The 14,648-nt window shown below is 42.5% G+C and overlaps 1 protein-coding gene across 2 annotated transcripts; it reads left to right on the top strand.

Moving 5' to 3' along the window:
* The first annotated feature begins 505 nt into the window (after positions 1-505).
* Positions 506-3,172, top strand: LOC123404426 (methyltransferase-like protein 7A). 2 transcript variants are annotated; one of them, XM_045098348.1, is made up of 6 exons: positions 506-755; positions 858-953; positions 1,396-1,614; positions 1,711-1,807; positions 2,631-2,693; positions 2,760-3,172. In XM_045098348.1, exons 1-6 carry the CDS (start codon positions 549-551, stop codon positions 3,011-3,013), a joined length of 936 nt encoding a protein of 311 aa, XP_044954283.1. In that variant the 5' UTR covers positions 506-548; the 3' UTR covers positions 3,014-3,172. The 2 variants fall into 2 exon arrangements, with proteins under 2 accessions (XP_044954283.1, XP_044954284.1); XM_045098349.1 differs by having other exon boundaries at positions 510-755; positions 2,820-3,172.
* Positions 3,173-14,648: the final 11,476 nt, after the last annotated feature.

Here is a 14,648-nt window from a genome sequence, read left to right as displayed (position 1 = left end):
AAAATAGGACTAACTCCTCATCTACATTTCAAATCCAATCAAAATATGACTCTCAACCTAACTAACCCAAATCTAAAAAATAAGCAATACTATTTGGATAGATAGATGAAAAATGGAAGAGATTACCTCGTAGACAAGTTTGGGGGACCAATCCACGAAAGAAATCACCACATCTGAAGCATTTAGAAGAGGGGATTCAGATGAGGAGAAGAGTCAGCCGCCCGTTTGAAAAACGAATGGGAGGGGAATGAGGAGGGGGTGGGGGAGGGGGAGGAGGGGCTTAGGCGTCGCACTACCTCGGGGTGGGCCCGCTCTGCCAGGTGGCCGGGAGTGTGGCGCCGACGACTTAGACGTCACACGATGTAGTGTGGCGTCTAGGTGTCGGGCGTCACACAAAAAGGTCAAACGAGTGAATTTTTTTGCTTTCGGGTTCACTTCGTTAGTTCTTTCGCTCCACGGATCATTTTTTTTCAATTTTGACCTGATTTACCCCTTCCAGTTCCAGGTCGATTTACCTACACATCTCCCCGTTTCCCGACATCCCCGACATGCGGTGCCTCGTCGCGCTCCCGGCGGTCGCCGTCCCCGGCCGCCGCTCACAGCCCAACCTCAAACCCCGATGCAGAAGCACTCACGTAGCTATCCTCGGAAGCTGCCGCTGCGGCCGCCGCCATCTCCTCGGTGCATCATCTACCGCCGGCCTCCTCCATCTCGTCAACCCTCCGTGCCTCGCCGCCCCAGCCATCGACCCGGACGTAAGCTCCTTCAACGCCCAATCTTACTCCATTCGCTACCCGTGATGTGAATTGCATGGTTTCCGGACCATCTTATCTTTTATTTGGTGTTTCTATGTGCAGGTGATGCTTCAGCGGGTGCACCCAGCGAGGCCGGGCTGGTACGAGAAGCTCTACGCGACGGCCATGGACAAGGGCATGGTGTCATATGAAGCCGAGGTATAGATTTTTAGCCTAATTTTAGTTCCAAGAGGCAACGCATCATAGGACTGCGTGTGTGTCAGCAATATGACAGCTAACTGAACCCACCGAACCCAAATTCCCGGATGTTTCAATCTGCGGCATGATATTATCGGTCTGGTTTCCTATCTGAACGAATTGCACAATATGACATCGTGAACTCCTGACTTATCTTGTGTATGATGTTATGAACACGTGATTCGTGAAGCGTCTCAAGTGATGCACACCTTTGTTTTGATCCGATGAGGAGATAAATATCAGAAGTGGGCACTTGGAGTACTTATTTGTTATATCCATGATCACCTGATCAGTAGTTATAGCTTTCCTATAAAAAGTACAGTCATATGTTTTTAGGAACAGAGATGTTATATTTACAAGGTGTTGTTTTCTGACTAAACATTTCATTTGGTGAAGCTTGCAGATTGCGCAGTATAAATCGAATCTCTTCTCCCAATTGTCAGTTGAGGGGAAGAACATTCTGGAGCTTGGTGTTGGAACAGGCCCCAACTTAAAGTACTACGCAAGTGCTGATGGGGTAAATGTAATTGGGGTGGATCCTAACATGTACATGGAGGAGTATTCTAGAGCAGCAGCAACTTCTGCTGGGCTTCCGTCCTCAAATTTCACTTTCAGAAGAGGGGTATGGAAGTATCGTGCCTTATGATCTTGGACTAGGTATCTATGCATATGTTTCCTGTCAGCATGAGAACTGTTTTGTATGCATGGTTTTACTTAGGTTGGCGAAGCTTTGCCAGCAGAAGACGGTTCCATGGATGCAGTTATTGGTACATTGGTGTTGTGTTCTGTAAAAGACACTGATATGGCATTAAGAGGTAATAATTCATCTTTGCAGCAGTGATTTCTAAGTTCGGTATCATATAAGAACTAGATTTATTTGTAAGGCAATTAGATGGGCTAAGAACATACCAAATTTTTGACACATTCTCTCTACTGTCAGTTCGTCATTCAGCAAACAATTTAGTCTTGGTACACAGTAGTTTGGAAGTCGAAATATATTATATATGGTTGAAAACTTAAAATTGTAATTGGATTATCCTGTGTTGATGCACTAAGGCTAAGATATTTAACAGGATATAATGCTCAACACAGGGCATTCATTTACCGATAACTCCCTACATACAAAACGTTGAATTCCAGAGCAGTGGCGAAATCTTAGTGAAAAGATGATTCAACGGTAAAATAACGAATATGCTATGTCATCAGTTCTTGTCTAGTTAAAAGTCACTATCATTTCAACAACAAAAAAATTATTGTCATTTCATTAGGAGTACCGTTTGCATGACTGAATTATGATGCATGGCATATCGACACTGCATGTGGCTATAAATAAAGACTACAGAACACATTCCGTGCTTCCATTTTTACGCATCACACTGACCATGAGTTGTGGTTACTGACCTAAGTTTCATCTTTTACTTTGGTACTTCCTTTCCTTTTAAGGCAAATTTGTTTTCTCATCTCCATTTTTTCCGTTCTTTCCACCTCACGTTGAGAAGACATCTGAGCAATCTTTCCCTTCATTTCCCCCTAACCTGGAGAACACACTTCCGTATCAAATTAGAAACAACACTTTGTCAAAAAAAAAATAGAACCGCCATTTTCTATTTGAATGACTCGGGGCATTAACTTCTGCAGAAATAAAGAGAGTCCTAAAGCCCGGTGGTCTCTACCTATTCATTGAGCATGTTGCTGCAGCAGGTACTGCCAGTTACTAACATACATAACCTCTGGTGATTGCTTGTTAATTGTTATTCTATGTTGAAGGCGTATATCCCAGTGCTGCTGTGCATTCCTTGATCTCCTGCTCATTTTGTCCGCCCGTAGATGGTTCCTTCCTCCAGTTCGTGCAAGGTGCCCTAGATCCTCTGCAGCAATTTGTCGCGGACGGGTGCCACCTCACCAGGAAAACAGCTGAAAACATCGAGCAAGCCGGGTTCTCAAGCTTGAGCCTGAATGCGGTGCACCTGTCGTCCGCGTATATCATTAGCCCCCATGTTTATGGTGTAGCCTGTAAATGACATGTTCTGCCTGTTTGGAATGGAGACATGTGTGGTTTATTCTGAGATGGTGCTGGTACTGGCACATTTCTGCTCACTCATTGATTTTGGAGGCCTTTCCTTTTCTATCTTGGAGTAATAAATCCTGCAGGCCTTGCTGAGCAGGCACTTCGAATATTATTGTTGGTTGCATTTCTATGAAATGGACAGTTTCTCCTTTTAGGAAAACAAAAAAAACCTGCAGGCCATTCCACGGTGCTTCTCTGGACATAACATTGTAAAAGGGCTGTCTACTCCTGATGAAGGGCTAGAAAACATTACATTTATGTCTGTTAGGTTTTGGCCAGGCTGCGCTTTGTTTGAACTGATGCGAGACAGGAGCTCCTAATCGCCCAAGCGCGCACCCCGCATGATCCCATTTGCGGGGCGGTGCCCCTATTTTCCTTTCTTGTTTCTATCTTTTTTTTCTTCTTCATATTTTCTATTTTTTTGCTACTATAAGATAATTTTGGGATTTCAATACATGTTCACAAATTTAAAAACAAATTATGAATTAACAAATTGTTCGGGAAAAAATGTTCTAGAATAAATTCAAAAAAGCTCCCAAATTTGAAAATGCTTTTGAATTAAAAATATTATTCCTGAATTTTAAAATATGTTCAGGATTTAAAAAAAATGTTCATTTACTTTCAAAATGTTCATCAATTTAAATGTTTTTCTCAAATTCTAAAAAAAAATCGTTGACTCAAATAATGTTGGAGAATTTCAAAAATGTTCGTTCATTCAAAAAATATTGAGTGATTCCAAATATGTTTGTGAACTAAAAAAGTTGTTCCTAGAATACAAAACTGTTCACGAAATTGAAGTTTTTTCATGTATTTAATACTTTTTCCCAAATTTCCAAAATTGTTCTCAATCGTCATAAGGAAAAACTGAAAAACAAAAGGAAAATTCACAGAAGAAAAACTTGGTTCAGAAAACCGGTCGGAAACAGAAAAGCAAAAAAGAGGAAATAGAGGAAATGGAACCGCCAATTAGCGCGGCCAGGGGTGTGTGTTTGGTCACTATGTGCCGGTTGCCTCGCCTATAATACGCTGGTGGCGGGACGGCTCAGTAGCACAGGGTCATCAGGCTGATATCATACTGTCCACGCTCAAATTTTGTTTTCTCTCTCTTATTTTACTTTTATTTATATTTTAAATCTATATATTTCAATATTTTAATTCACTTAAGAAGTTTAAAACCGCAAATCTGAAAAAAAAGTTGACATAGTATAAAAAGCTGTTAGCACAGTCTTAAAATTGTTGATAACTTTGAAAAACAAAATTGGCTACAAACAATAATATTCCCACGTTTCAAATAAATGTATGCAATTTTTTTTTAAATGTGTATACAATGAAAAAAGTGTCTTGTGTCTTTCCAAAATGTACCTTGTATTTTATGGAAATATTCTGTGTCTAAAAAAAACATTCACAGCATTCCAAAAAATAGTATTTACAATGTAAAAAAATATTTGTGTGGGTTAAAGAACATGTTTATTTCCATTAAAAATGTATGTGACATTGTATCTTCGTACATTTCAAAAAATATATCCGTGAAATTTATAAATTGTTCTTACTATGTAAAAAATGTTCACGTAGTTTACAAAAAATATTATTTGTAAAACAATATTTTATTCGAATTGTTCAGGAAATGTTGCCGTGTAATCAAAAAAGTTTTGAAAAACATATATTTTAAAAAGCAGTGCATCATGTATCTGTAAAATGTTCATCGAGTATCAGAAACATGTGTCACGTCTGCTATATAATATGTACTTGGGAAATGTGACCGCATATTCAAAAAACTGTTCAAATTCTGTATTTTTGAAAATATACACATGTATTTGAAAAATGTCAAACATGTAAGTAAAATATATTTCACTTGTGCTCTGAAATGCACATCGTTCACTAAGAAAAACTAGACATGTGTTGAAAAATGGAAAATAAAGAAAGAACATAAAAGAAAGAAACCTAAGAAAGAAAAAAAACGAAATATAACAAAGAAAAGAGAAAGAAAAACTGAAGAAATGTTGAGAGGACAAAGAAAACCAGAATAAATTGAAGGAAAAAAAGAAAACTAAAAAATAGTGAACAAGGAGAAAAACCATGGAAAATACAAATGAAAATGAAAAATATAGAAATTCAAAGAAAACCAAAGTAGAGTGAACCTACAGGGCGATACAAGCAGCACCGAGCAACCACGCAAATAGACTACCTGCTAATCTGCAAACCAACCCATGGTTGAATGGTTAGGAGGACTGTGATATCCCCTGACCATCAGAGTTCAAGTCGCAGACTTGACGTTGGTGATTGCATTTTTCTGGATTTATTCCAGGTCTTTCGACGATGTGCTTTCAGTGAAAGGAGACGTTCCCGTCGACAACTAAGACGTCAGTGGTGAACATAACCTATCTGTGCTTACCAAACAATTATCATAACAGATTTGAATGATGATATCCACAGGAGGCCCAAAGACAAGACAAAACTTATGGTAAGTGTGGGACCCATGCCTTTGATTCTATTACCATGAATCGCCTCAAAGGTTTACACGCACTAGCTCCCGCTAAGAAGAATTCGGCAGTTCAACATTGATCATGTCAAAAACCTAAGATCTATGAACAAAGTGATACTTATAAGCTCCCGGAAACTGCTATGTGGACAGGGACGGGACCGGGGGGCGAGCTCGGGCCTGCCCCCCATCCCTTTCTAACGATCGACGAAACATGAAGTATATATTGTATATTTGACTGATATGAGCAAGTGCATATGTATTTGACCCCCCCCCCCCTATCAACGGTCATATCCCAATCTTGGCTCCGCCACTCTATGTGGAGTTACAGTGTTGGCCCATCCTGCTAACCTCACGCGAGAGGTGGATAGATTTGCGGGTTTGGCGAAATATAGCTTGGGTAGTTTTGGCCTCCTTGCGGGTTGGATACGGCATAGAGGTTTTGAGTGTGATAACATCTCAACATATGTTGTTGTTGTTGTTGTTGTTCTGGTTGTTGTTTTGATTATTGTTGTTGTTGTTGGTCTAGGCCTACAAACAAGGGGGGCAATCCCCTTTGCCCCGCACCACACCATGGATGAAAAAAGAAGAAAAAAAAAAAGACATAAGGACGAAGTGTAAAAAAATGGACCGGCTGCTCCACGCGCACTAGCTAGGCATTAAAGATGACGTCGATAGAGTGGTTATGTGGGTGACATAGGTCCGATGGAAGATGGTTGACCAGTTGACATGCGGGCTCAAGGGTACACAACAAGAGAACGCGCACGCGTCTTCTATTTTTCGCCTGGATGCAAATCCGGCTCAAATTTGTGCTAGAAACACGTCCATATGGACACAAGCGGATTTTACGATTGAGGCCATGCATTGGACCGTGAAATTTGTTCGCCTGAACCCAAACTCACAAAGACAGACTAAATGTGTCTATGCATTGGAGTTGTCCTAAAATATCCTCTATTCTTAAAAAATAACAACTCATTATTCGAAAAAACCATTTATGAGCCAAGGTTCATCTGCACCCTGCTGAGTAAAAAAATCAAAACAAATTCTAAAATATAAAAAAAAAATCCAAATTTTGTTTAGGTGATAGATAGTTTGATGCATAAGGTTCGCTATATTTTTTTGTATAATTCGAATATCTGATCAGCTCTCGGCCAAAAATATAAGTTCAGGGTCACTAAAAAAGTTAACAATACATGCATTGTTTTGACCCGATTTGTCCATTTTCCGAGAACTGATCGGATGTTCAAATGATACAAAAATTGAAGCTGATCTCATGCATCAAATTATCTATCACCTAAAAACAATTTGATATTTTTTGAATTTTTTTAGTATTTTTTTTGATTTTTGTACTAAACGGATGTAGTTGAGCCTCGACACCGAAACGCTGCGCTCTTTGTTATCTATTTTTCATCTTCATTCAACTATGCAACATCATTGAATAACGTGTGTGGTCATAAGTCACAATTGATGCACTAGTCTATGACCACACCACCTCAACAATCATACATTGATTTGTTTCACTATTTTTTTGCGCCAGCAAAGACTGTCACGTTGCACATCTTCTAGCAAGGCCTACATATATTTGTAGGGTGGACGCTTTGAGCAAATATATTTACCCCATTTGACTTAACATCTTATGACATGCTTCATATACTTCATCGTTTTCAAAATATAATCCAAGAGGGTTCTCAAATTTGTTTTCACAATAGTTTTATTTTGTGCATAACGCATCTGTTTCACGAAGGTTCGTCTGCGCGCATCATGTGGATTATGACAGGAGTCGTGTGCATATAATTATCACAGGTGTAGCGGGGCACCATCTAGCACAGCACATGTATACATATAATTAGGGGCATAGATCACAGAAGCCACAGGCTGACAGCCACAGCATTCAGTTCACTCCACCCACCGGGCGTGCCAAGAGGTGGCGTAGGGTACGCCTAGCCGTGTATGTGACCACTGACCTGACGCGGTGACGGGGCAGGGCCCCTCCTCGTGCTGTGCTCCAGCAAGGCTAGGCCACATGCGAGACCTCTCCTCCCGCGGCGTCGTCGGTCGGACGCTTGCACGTTCCTCTGCGCCCGGTACGCGACGCGTGCCGAATCCTTTGCCCTCGGCGGCACTGCATGTGCGTCAAGATACACAGCGACGCGACGGCCTTTGCTCTCCCTGCCTGCCTGCACGACTGCACCGGCACCGGCACCGGTGTGATCTGATCGCTGATCACGACGACGCCGCATTCAATTCGCTCGAGATTTCGCCGTGGGGGGCCACGGCCGTCGGTCCCGGTCGCTCACGGGCCCCTTCCCTCCCCGGCCGCTGCTTCCAAAAATCACACGACAGCTCACATGGAGAGAGAGATTTATGGGACGCGCGTCCGGGCCGTTTATTTTAAGATACTTCAGGCTCATGGGCCACGCGGTGAGAACGAGAACGAGAACGAGAAACGTTGGGGCGCTGCGTCTTCAGGCTCCAGATTCCGGTTGGAGCAACGCGCAGAAGCAGCCGCGCGCGGTGCCGGGCCGGGCAGGGCGAGCATGTGCTGCTCCTTCATGGCCGCTGCGCCAGACAAGATAGCACAAACGTAGGACCAGAAGTCCGCCGCTCGCCATGCGACACCTCTGCGTTTCGGGGCACGAGCCCGTTTGGGGGCAGTTGGAGCCACAGCCACTCGTACATACATACGTGGTTAAAACACAATGACCGGGAGTTCAAGAAGAAAGAAAGGTTAACGCACGAACCCGGTTTGGGTGTCATTTGAGTAGTATAGTGCAAAACTGAATTACCAGGGGATACTGTATGGAGAGGGAGAGGCAAAAGGAAAGGAAAAGAGGCGCTCGCAAAACTGGTCCTGGCAACCTGAGTCTCAAGTTGAAGTATCTGCGCATGGGCACAACGGCAATAAAGGAGGCACCAACCGGTCTGCAGTGGGTACACGATTCCGGGCAACCAGCCAACAATGGAGGCCGCCCACAGCCCACGGTCCCTTGGCCCCGTGCAGCCTCTCTTGGATTCTCGTACAGTGCGTGGGCACATGACCTGTTTGTTTGTTGGGCAACTCAGTCAATCAGACGGGAGTGTGAATCTTCAGAAACCAGTAGTCCGGTAGCAATTTCGCTTAGCGCATGATTCAGGTTGGTGTGGCCTGAGTCACACGCGAAGGCGGCGATACTAGTCCGTGTGCCCTAGAGTGGTCTCTCGCAGCCTTACTGTCAAAAGTGTCAAACATTAGTCCCTGGTTTAGCCCCGTAGGCTCATTTAGTCCAAGTGGAATGCGGATACTGAAACTTTATAAATTAGCACAAGTCATGATTGTTGTGTGCGATTGGGCAGCCTAACGATGTGATTTTCTAAAATTGACATATGATGCATAGGGGTTTTCTTTCGATAGTTGTTGTCGGAGAGCTCGCGCAATCTGCCGAGGTACGCCCCTGACAACAACACGCGGTGGACGGCGTACTTCGAACGTCGTCACGTCGACCGACTCGCCGCCACCAACGGCGTCGAACCAAGCGGCCGCCACAACTTCGAGGGACGCCGCCAATGGTGAGGCGTCCCCGGCTGCACATTGGAGGTCGTGCTCGAGCACATCGAGGGCGGCAACTCGTCGCGGTACGACTACCCACCGACACCCGCCTTCTCCCGCTGTCGCGACAACACTTGGACGCCGTGGCGGATGGAGACGGCGTCGTCCTCGTCGCCCGGCTCCCGCTCCCGCTCCTCCGGGTCGCCGACGTTTCTCCCCGTCAAGCCGGAGCCGCAGGAGACGCCGCTGGGGTGGTGCATGCGCAACGTCGACCTCGTCATCAACGAGCCCAACGCTTCCTACTGCCTCGTCAAGCCGAAGACAGAGCCGAGACTCCTCCCCGTCAAGCAGGAGCACCTGGCCATGGCCGCAGCCGACGAGACCGCCCTCAACGGAGTGGCGGAGGCTATCGCTGTTGTGGCCAACCGTCACGGTCTGGGCGACACGGGCCGCTCGACGCTCGGCACGCACGCGACGGGCGTTAGCCATTGAGTTGGCGGAGCTGGAGTCAAGATGAAGCTAAAGAACTGCAGCGCACCCCTACCTCGCGTGCCAAATGTCGAAATCGGGGTTGCGTGGACCCAAAGAGGTTCGAACTCTTGGGTGCGCAGTTCTTCTGCCCTACTCAACAGCACCACCTCATGACGACACTCCGGCGTGATCGAGCTAAGGAATAAGAACTATGGATGCGACCCATTACCCAGGTTTCGGGTCGATCTCCTTCTACAGTGGTATCCTATCCTCTTTTATACTCGCCTTGGCCCTCCTCCATTGAAAAACAAGGCGGGAAGGGTTGCCACAATAGCCAGTTTGAAGGGGGATAGGACTGCAGCCTATCCTCGCAAAAGTGGTCTTCCTGTGCAAAAGCTTCCTGCCATGACGCGGTGGCGGGCTCGGGGGTGACCTCCGCCCTCGTGATCTCCCCATCCTAGTCTTCTTGCATCAAAGAAGAAAACTTTAGGGATGGCTTTGCAAACTGGCGGTGGCCCCGCTCCCTTAGGAAAAAAAGGGAAAGCCTCCCCATATGTGTGTGCTCGCACACCTCCTCATGCGGCTTGGTGGAGTGCGCGTCAACCACACGACGGTGCAGGACTATCCGACCCCGATGAGCCACCTTTGGTTAGTATGCCCCACGATAGTCTTGAGGCTAGCCTCATGAGGTGCCCTCGTGAGGGGGCTTAGCGTGGCTCCCGATGACGTTTGTTGACATCCTCCTCGCGAGGCGGGGGAGGGCGAGGGCCTTGGCGGTGAAGTCCAAAGAAGGATCATGGTCGCCCCCCCCCCCCCCGGCATTTGTCCCGTCTGGGCCTCGAGGCAGACGGGCCTCGATGCCCCGAGTTCCATGGGCCCGAGAGTTTACTAGTTTGCTTGCTATTATGTCTAGTTCCCCTCGTGATATGCCTTTTCCCCCTTACTTTGGAGAAGGTTTAAAAGTTTTAAATTTCAAATAGTTAGGTGGTGAGTCACTGAAACAACCTTGTGATAGATTATTAGAAATATAAATCGGAGCTAATCCCAAGAGTCATATTAAATTTCGCCTTGTAAGTTTTCATGTTGGCCTATATCTTTCTTATATACGTGTCTTGGATTCTATATTTGAAAAAGACTTCCTCGAAAATAATGATTTTGGCACCTATGAAAAGATGAAAAGTATATATTTGGACAGCCAAAGATAGAAACCATTGAATCTACCATACTAGTAAGCTACCGTCAAACTGGGCTAATAAAAGAAACTAATGCTAGTATGGAATGTAACTTTGGAGGGTTATTCAATTCTTTTACTAAAATTAAGGACAACATGGTGTCACAAAATAGGTGAATTGATATATAGAACAAAAGATTGATGCTCTTTGTGTTTTGAAAGGTGAAATCAAAATTCTCAATGCCAAACTTGACAAAAAAAATCATATCATTGAATGTAAAAGAGATAAAAAGTTTGAAAGGAATTAGATCCCTTGCAACCAAAGATGATATCAATTGATACTATGCATCATGCCTAGCTTGGGGCATAAAACGATAACGCTTCTAGGGAGCCAACCCAATAGTTATCCTAAATTTCTGTTCAACTTTCTATTAGTTTTTGTTGACGTGATTATTGCTACTGTAATAATTGTATCATTATGTTTTAATTAGTCTTTGTGCAAAATAAAGCCTTTGGGGTTGATTTGGATGATAGTAGATTTGATACAGTGTAAAAGTAGGTTCTTTTACTTCAAGTAGAGAAAATATTTGATTTTAGTGGAATATTTTTTATCTGAATTTTTTACATAGTATTTCTATAGAAATTTCTTAGGTTTTCCTAGTGTTTCAGAATTTTCGTAGTTACGGACGTATGGTTTTAGTGCTCATCATTACAAATTGTTCTGTTTTAGGCAGATTCTATTTTTGCTTGCATAGTTTGCTTATATTAATGATGCTATGGATTATATTGGGGGTATAAGTCATGGAGAAGTTAGAATACAATATCTTATGCAATATATAAATATAAATCAATTATAACAGTGCATAAAGTTTTTGATTTGCCTATTATACTAATGGATCTCATGAGGTTTGTGTTGAGTTTTGTGTGCTCAAGTTTTCAAGTTCTGGGTGTGATCACGATGGATGAAGGAATAAGTAGCGGCAAGACCCTACGCTTGGGGATGACCAAGGTACCTCAAGGTAATATTCTAGGCAGACTCAAGCATCCAAGCTTGGGAATGCCCCGGAAGGCATCCCCTCTTTCGTCTCCATCATCGATATGTCACTTGGAGCTATATTTTTATTTGTCACATGATATGTGTTTTGCTTGGAGCATCATGTATTATAGTTTGCATTGCTTTTAGTTAGACACGATCATTGTTTGTTGGACACGACTATTAGAGAGAGACAAATGTTCGTCATTATTTGTTAGAATACTCTACGTGATTCACACATATCTTTTAAGCTAAGCAGTTGCTCTAGTACTTCACTTATATCTTTTAGAGCACGGTGGTATATAGATTTTATAGAAATAATTGCACTCTAATTTTTTGATTATATTTTTTTGAGAGTCCAATAATTATCAATGGTAATTTGCATGGGTTATAGTACTACTCCAAACAGATATGTATTCAAGGAGGATATAATAAAAACCTTCATGTAGCACATTTATGAGAAGTGTGGTTTAATGATATTGTTGTAGTAATATGAAAGGACATGAACACATGATTGTTTGTTAGTAGAAATATTGTTATTAAAGAATGATATTAATTACTCATCTAAATATTGGTTATGGCATGATGATGATGTGTGAGTGTTTTTATGTGTGAATGAAATCCTATGTGTTGTTTGGGTTGGAGGCGCGTGATGGTTAACTCCTACAAACCTTCTCTTCACGGGTATGTGGTAGTACTTTGCTTCGAGAGAGCTAATAGTCTTTTCAATAAGTATACAAGTACTTTATGACTAATGTAAATCCATGTATATGCGCACTCTCACCTTTCCATATTTGTTAGCCTCTTCAGTATAGTGCAATGCCCATTCTCACCTCGAGGATCGGTGCAACCTTCGCCGGTGCATCCAAACCCCGTGATATGATACACTCTATTACACATAATACACATTATATCTTTATCAAAAAATCTACCATACCTACCTATCATGGCATTTCAATACCCATTTCGATATATATTGTCATGCTACTTGCACCGTTGCGTCTCATGACTTGTTTGTTCATCATCATATTGCTTTGCATGATCATGTAGCTGACATAGTATTCGTGACAAGGCCACCGTTCATCATTATTTACATGTTACGCTAGATCATTGCACATCCTGGTACACTGCCAGAGGCATTCATATAGAGTCATCTTGTATAGTAGTTTTTCATGTAGAGTTGTAGGTAGATAAAAGGCGATGCTCATTATTATTAGAGCACTGCTTCAGTGAGGAAAGGATGATCGAGACTATGATTCCCCCACAAGTCAGTATGATACTCTGGACAAAAAATAAAAAAAATAAAAAAGAGAAAGAAAAAAGGAAAAATAATGAGAGAAAAGAGAGAAGGGGAAGTGCTACTATATTCTTTTTACACACTTGTGCATAAAGGGAGCACCATATTTTCCATATAGAGAGTCTCTTGATTTGCCAATTTCATATCCTAGTGGAAGTTTTCATTATAGAACATGGCTTGTATATTCCAATGACGAGCTTCCTCAAATGCATGTGGTCTTCATGAGCAAGAAAGTTGGATGCGCACCCACTTAACTTTCGTTGAGCTTTCATACACTTATAGCTCTAGTGCATACTTTGCATGGGAATCTCTACTCCTCACATTGATATCGATTGATGGGCATCTCCATGGCCCGTTGGTCCGCCTAGTTGATGTGAGACTTTATTTACACTTTGACTCCTTTGATCCCTACCACCATACTCTATTGCACCATATGCCATATCCATGGTTCACACTCATGTATTGAGCAAGGTTGAAAATGTTGAAGTGCGTTAGACGTACGATCCAATTACTTGACTTGACACCAAGGTGCTCATGATTTATACTTACACAGTGAGGATGGAGTCATGCCATGCTTATCTGATAACATGAACAGGGAATACCATTCTTTTAGTTTTAGGATTATATATTTTGAATATGAATAATTATACTATTTATATTTATGGATATTATTATGCTCATGTTTATTAGTTTGTTGTTTCTCAAAGATCATACCTTAAAGAGATTACATGTTGGGTATCATGTCGCATCAAAAATTCTGATTTTATCATTTACCTTCTCGAGGACGACCAAGAACTAAGCTTGGGGATTGATGACTCACAAGTATAGGGGATTAATCGTAGTCCTTTCGATAAGTAAGAGTATCAATCCCAACAAGGTGCGGAACAAAATGATAAGAACTTTTCAACAAGGTATTCTATGCAAGTATTGTGAGTAATAGTGATAGATAGTTTGGTAGCGAGATAATTAGTAGCAAGTAACAAGTAAAAAAAGTAACGAGGGTGTAGCAAGCTGGCCCAATCCTTTATGTAGCAAAGGACAACCCTATAAGTTCTCTTATATAAAGGAAAACGCTCTCGAGGACAGATGGGTATTTCCATGGAGTCATGTTCATCATGTTGAGTTGACATGCATTCGTTACTTTGATAATTCGATATGTGGGTGGACCGGTGCTAAGGTTCTGTTCTTACATGAACAAGCAACCCGCTTATAATTACCCCCTCTCACAAGCATCCGCAACTATGGAAGAAGAATTAAGATAAATCTAACCATAGCATGAAATATGTGGATCCAAATCAGCCCCTTATGAAATAATGCATAAACTAAGGTTTAAGCTTCTGTCCCTATATCAACCCATCATCTACTTGTTAATCCATAATGCCTTTCCTTAGGCCCAAGCATGGTGAAGTGTCATGTAGTCGACGTTCACATGACACCACTAAAGGAAGCAACAACATACACATCATCAAAATATCAAACGAATACCAACTTCACACGATTAGTTATAACAAGACTCCTCCTATGTCCTCGAGAAAAAAGAAACTACTCACAAATCATCACCACTTTAAAGATCAGAGGTATAATAAATATTATAAAAGATCTGAACATATT

The sequence above is a fragment of the Hordeum vulgare genome, chromosome 6H (assembly GCF_904849725.1).
Source record: "Hordeum vulgare subsp. vulgare chromosome 6H, MorexV3_pseudomolecules_assembly, whole genome shotgun sequence".
Taxonomy (NCBI): Eukaryota; Viridiplantae; Streptophyta; class Magnoliopsida; order Poales; family Poaceae; genus Hordeum; species Hordeum vulgare.
The sequence above is the reverse complement of the archived record's forward strand: the minus strand, read 5'-3'. Positions and strand labels throughout refer to the sequence as shown.

Coding starts and splice junctions, on each gene's coding strand:
- LOC123404426 (XM_045098348.1), top strand. CDS start 549: ATGCGGTGCCTCGTCGCGCTCCCGGCGGTCGCCGTCCCCGGCCGCCGC. Junction 954..1,395: donor TGGTGTCATATGAAGCCGAG/GTATAGATTTTT, acceptor TGAAGCTTGCAG/ATTGCGCAGTATAAATCGAA. Junction 2,694..2,759: donor TGAGCATGTTGCTGCAGCAG/GTACTGCCAGTT, acceptor TCTATGTTGAAG/GCGTATATCCCAGTGCTGCT.